This window comes from Spea bombifrons, chromosome 11 (genome assembly GCF_027358695.1).
Source record: "Spea bombifrons isolate aSpeBom1 chromosome 11, aSpeBom1.2.pri, whole genome shotgun sequence".
Lineage (NCBI taxonomy): Eukaryota > Metazoa > Chordata > Amphibia > Anura > Pelobatidae > Spea > Spea bombifrons.
The window spans coordinates 13,118,683-13,124,472 of record NC_071097.1 but is presented as its reverse complement, the minus strand read 5'-3'; the positions used below and the strand labels follow the sequence as shown (position 1 = coordinate 13,124,472).

Below are 5,790 nucleotides of genomic sequence, written 5' to 3'. Positions count from 1 at the left end.
CTTAAATAACTCATATCATGTGAATATCCTAAGGAAAACAAAGCATTGCACCTAATGACAATGATAATGGTTAACTTTTTATAATAAACTGAGGTTACAATCCAAGATTTTAATATTCTAATAGGAATGAATTCCCCAGCTACATTAGGTTACAGGTTTACCTGGTCATGGTGGATTTCTAGCGTGTAATGAGCATTCCTGGGAACTTGAACATGAACAACAAGCAGACCCATAAAAGTCTGATACCAAGTACAGCCTGGAACTGCCCACATTGCACATGTTTGGAACACCAGACAGAATCTCAGAGACAACAATCTGTGCACTTACATACTGTTCCTGTGTCTTAAAACGTACTATTTATAAATCAAATCTGTACCAGTCTAATTAATATGGACATTTCCTCCAAGTAGTGTAATAGTCCATGTGATGCATCCTTTGGGCACACCTTCCTTTGTTATTTCTGAAGCTTCATAATAATTAGCGTACATCGCTTGGCTATATGAACATTCACCCAGGTGGCTCATCCAGGTACAGGCAAAACGTGTTCTTCCAAAGACAGTGAATTAAATCTATCATTCGCAATCATGTCTCGGGACAACACAAGCAGCTTGCCAAGGGTAAGTAAAGCATAGTCTTTTCTATATGGTTTAAAATGTAATCTTACAAAAGGCATAAAAGCTTCAGGCACTGGTACAAAAGTTCTAATTTAAGCATTCCTAGTGACAAGTTCCTCCATCCCGGCCTCCCTGGCCTTTAACCAATAAAGAATTGCACTAATAGCAATTTAAAATGTATTTGCCTATTTATTTGTCAATCTAAATGATTTTAGTTATTGTATTGCTGTGTGGAGGTCTGAAATAGGTTAGAACTGTGATACAAACGCAAATTCACAATAGACATTTACAGGGCTTATTATTATGCAAATACTCTTTCAGGTAGAAATAGTTACATAGCTCACTTTTATCAACTAAATCTTCCCTCTGACATAGACAGCTATTTAAATTATCATAAAACCAATTTTTATGATGTCATGCAAACTTTACAGGATATAAACCAAGATTATTAGCAGTACCTTTATAGCAGTTAATACAATAGAAAATTATTTTACAATAAAAAATTGATATCCTAAAACTGAAACGTATTAGATGTGTCTTGTTGCTTATTGTCTTGGTGATTCATTCTAAAACATGGGGAAGGCTAGATAAATGGTCAATTAAAAAGTATAAAATATATTTTAGCAATAATTAATTTGTCAATTTAGCTAGAGCATAATCAGCTTACCTGCTGCACTACCCATCCACTGTCCTAGTTTCACATCAGATTTTCTGGCGTGAAAGCACTCCCATGTATGCGCGTAGGGGTGGAAATCTCACATAAGCCACAGCTAGAACTTGTTGACAGTGCCATTGAGTGATGCCTACATTAATAGCTGGAGCACCGGGGGCAGAGGCACTGCTCAGCAAACTAGGGATAGCCTGGCCCCATTACATTATCATTAAAGATGGTCTTATCTACATATCTAGATGGATAAACACTACAGGGTAAATCATTTTTCTCAAAATAATAATATTCCAGCACCCTGTAAAGCAAGTTTATTTTTAACAGAAGCCATGGTCCTGAACAATTCATTGTTAATAGTATATTTTAAGTACAGGACGCTTTCACAGTGGTATATAATGGGTACACAATTTTAGTGTCTCTCATAGTTGGTTTAAAAAAAATTGTAAGCCAGAAGAAATATCATGTGTTAATCCAAAATGTTGAAAGCTAGAAAATAATACTGTTCTTTTAAGGCCACCTTAATTACATATCGATTCACTGGGCAGTTTAATGTGGATCTACGACCTTTCCTGAAATGCATTTAGTACTGTGGTTAACAAACTAAAATCTTATTAGCGTTATTTGTTAGGTGTTTTACTTTTATTTAACTTTTTTCAACCCTGTTAATGAAACCATCATTGAAATATAAAATGCAAGCAACAATTGTATTTTTTTTAAGAGTAAAAATATGTATTCTACTTAATTGTGTATTTTTGTTCTCTGCAGAATTGCTTAGCGATTGCAGCTCTGGCTTTGGGCTCCTTAGCAATATTATGTAATGCAACATGTATAGAAAACAGAATGAGACGGGACAGAGCACAACCGCAGCCTGAAGGTGAAACGGTCATCCTGATTGTTTTGTATTGTACTTGTCTCACAATTGTCTTACATTGAAGAATCATACAGACTATTCACAAATGTTCTTCTACAAAAAATATGCATTTTCCAACTGCAGCTTCCTTCATTTTGACCGCTTGGACTTGGTATGAATCAGCAAATACAGTAGCATATTCTGGCCCAGGGCTGCAGATTTGGGGCCCCATAACAGGGAGCCTGATCAGTCTGAATCCCTGTAATGCCACTGCTATATGGGCCAGTAGGGTGGAAGGGAGATCACTGATCTCCCTAACTGGACCATAAACACTGTGTCAAGTCGTTTGAAAGGTGAAGCTCCTAGATGTCATCTCCTGCCAGTTATCTGACTTAATAGTAGGTTTCAGAGCAGAACACAAGTAGATATGATATCCCTAACCTGAAATCTGAAAAATCTTGCAAACATATAATACACCATCAGATATAATAATGAGACATCAAATAGTTGCTACCTACAAGATAAAACGTGGACTGACTACCAAGTATACATTTCCAAAGTTGAGTCTTCAACAACCTTGATGTTTACTTAGGTAAGAAAATTAATTGGATGGGTAATCACTGCAAAGTTCACCCAACTACATAATGTAAGGGCACCTATCAATACACTAAGCAGGACAACACCTAAGGTGCCAACTGCAGAAGAACCAGATATGTCAACCTGCAGAACCATGACATGACCAGTTTAAAACAGACACACACATGCTTTGTCTATTTCTGTTTTCCTTTAATCTACTAACTGGAGTTGTATAAGGAGAGGCATTAGTGGCAGGAAGAGGGAAGAGGGAGGTGGTTATGACCTCACCCAGAGTATTGTGTACAGTTCTGGATACCCTATCTCCAGAAGGATATTGACATTTTGTCGAGAATTTAGTAGGGGGCTACTTACTTACTTAATGGTAAGTGGTTTGCAGGATAAAAAATATCATGAAAAACTAAAGGAGGGCAGTATTATAACTTGAAGGAAAGATGAGAAAGATGAGATGTAATAGAACTTAAAGAGATTAAACAAAGTACAGGAGGGAAGTTTATTTAAAAGGAGGTAAAATGTTATAACAAGATGTCATAGCCTAAAACTAGAGGGTCTGAGGTTAAGATGTAAAATAATAACGTAGATGGTAGATAAATGGATCAGCCTTCCATCAGACGTGGTAGATGCTAATTTAGTAAGGGAATTTAGATATGGATGGGATAGGCATAAAGCTATGATGAATCTAAGACAAGATCAAGGACTGATTAAGACCTGAGTCTCACATCAGGAAAATGGACTAGATGAACTGAATGGTTCTTACCTGCCTTCAAAGTTTCTGTGTATACAAATTAATTTGTGTAGACGTATGTAGAATTTATACAAAAATAATAATAACTGAAACTAACACTCATATGATGTGACACTGAATTACATATTTGGCCCTGCTAATACACAGCAATTTCATTGCTTGACCAGACCCATAGTCTGGTAATATTAGTATAGAAGATAAGATCAATAATTGATTTGTAGTGCAAGGAATCACACGACAGACTAAAAAAACACATGGGAATCAAAGTATGTAGGACAGTTATAAATAGCTGCCAAAAATCCCAATATCTATAATAAGCATACACCTTCCGGTTAGCTCTTGAAAGATCCTAAGGCCAACTTTGAGAGGAAAAATAAACAGAATAGTTACACTCTGCAAAAGATGTTGGTGGGTAATGTGATGACATTACCTGTGAGAATATAGAAGGTATGGTGTAAATGTATTCACATGTAAAAATGTGTTCTAAATGCCTCCATTTTACATAAATGTCTTGTTATGCACCTTGTTTGGCATCTGACCTTATATTTATATTTTTTTAGTCTGCATTAATGGAAGTGAGGAGAGACCAATAAATTCAACATGGATAACAGAAGATTGCATGAACTGTACATGCACTTTAACTGGAATAACCTGCTGCTCAGTGTAAGTAATAAAATGGTGTTGTTTTACTGCAATCAGATTAGGGGTTATGTGGGTTGCTAAGGTTGTCCTGTCCATTTACCCTATAATATTTATTAGTAATGTTGCAACAGTTTTTCTCTCTTTGGTGGTTTGGAACCTCGTATCTCCAGAATCAGCGATAAAAGTCTATTTACTACTCACTAATCCCTAAATTTAGCCTGTGCTAAACTTGGTCTAAACCTGGTGTGGCCTACAACGTGCAAGGGCTAAATGTGGGAATGTCAAGTGAATTCACTGTTTATCTATCATGTGATGCCTATATTGTAAGTCCTGTCCTCTAAATAGAGAGTTAACTAATGCTGTCATCACGGAAAACAACACAGATTTTCCATAAGTTATGCATCCAGAACATAATGCAGCTTGTGAAACATACTAATATATTTCCTATTATATGTTTTCAGAAGTCTGATGCCAATTGCTTATGAAGAAGCTTGTAAAGTTACGTTCAATAAAACATCCTGCACATATGATGTACGGAGAACTGATAACGGAACTAAAGAATGTCTTCTGGCTTATATGTGAGAGCTGCAGAACTATTCTGTGCTTGGCTAGTACCTGTGATGTGTATTTTAACCACATTATTATAATCATGTCCACATTATTGAATGCAACATTTTATCCAAGTTATACTTTAATTTTCTTAATATTGCATATTTTTGTATGTAAAATACATGTAAAGTGTTTAGTTTTGATCTTCTGTTACTCATTGGCTTCTTTTTTTATTCTAAAATATCTTCTCAGAGGAAACTAAGACATGATAATGCACTTCTTATATTATGAACACAAATTTATATTAATCAGTGGTTGATCTACACTGTTAATCTTCCAAATGCACAGAGGTTCAACATTTAAATATATTCTGATGTAGTTGATCGCCATTGTTCTCAAACAAGAGCATTTAAAACGACCGTCTTTATTTGTTTGCAGTTGGGTTAAACAAAACAGTGTAACTCATGATACAACTAAAGTTTAAGGTTATTGGATATGACCAAATTCAAATTAGTTATAAACTTGCCTTTATGGTTAATGTATGTTGTTGCTACAAAGAGGATGCAGGAGAATTTATATTTTATTTTTTCTTAATCTATGTATTTGCATGAAACAATAAAATTATTTAGTGATCATTTTAACCCCTAACGTCCATTTACGGGTTAGGCATGCCACGCAAAAACGGTCACTTAACGACCTATGACGTGCCTGACACGTCATTTCATTAAAACAAGATTAAACGGTGTTGTTGTAATGCCTCGATGTCGAGGCATTCAGCAACACCGAGAACGGCATCAGGGAGAATGTTTGGTCCCTCTCCGGGGCGTCAACATCCAAACATCCAAAGATGTTGCTGAACACATATTGGGGTGTTGTTTGATAGTGATGTATACCAGGAGCTGTAAATTCATACCTGAAGCGCAAGTAAAATAAATTACCATATTTGCTCGATTATAAGACAACCCCCCAAAATCTGAATATTAATTTATGAAAAAAAAGAAAAAGCCTGAATATAAGACGACCCTATAGGAAAATTTTTTTACCAGTAAATGTTAATTCATGTAAACTATGTGAACAATTGTTTGTTAACCCCTTAATGACATTGCATTGTTTTCAATGGGTTTAGGGA

The 5,790-nt window shown here is 35.6% G+C and overlaps 1 protein-coding gene across 1 annotated transcript; it reads left to right on the top strand.

The window, feature by feature from the left end:
* Positions 1–524: 524 nt before the first annotated feature.
* LOC128469487 (beta-microseminoprotein-like) lies at positions 525–5,320 on the top strand. The gene is made up of 4 exons (XM_053451326.1): positions 525–617; positions 2,047–2,155; positions 4,031–4,133; positions 4,574–5,320. Exons 1-4 carry the CDS (start codon positions 585–587, stop codon positions 4,692–4,694), a joined length of 366 nt encoding a protein of 121 aa, XP_053307301.1. The 5' UTR covers positions 525–584; the 3' UTR covers positions 4,695–5,320.
* Positions 5,321–5,790: the final 470 nt, after the last annotated feature.

Excerpts from the sequence above, each read along its gene's own strand:
- LOC128469487 (XM_053451326.1), top strand. The coding sequence starts at position 585 with ATGTCTCGGGACAACACAAGCAGCTTGCCAAGG. Across the intron at positions 618-2,046 it reads ACACAAGCAGCTTGCCAAGG|AATTGCTTAGCGATTGCAGC; the intron begins GTAAGTAAAGCA and ends TGTTCTCTGCAG. Across the intron at positions 2,156-4,030 it reads AGCACAACCGCAGCCTGAAG|TCTGCATTAATGGAAGTGAG; the intron begins GTGAAACGGTCA and ends ATATTTTTTTAG.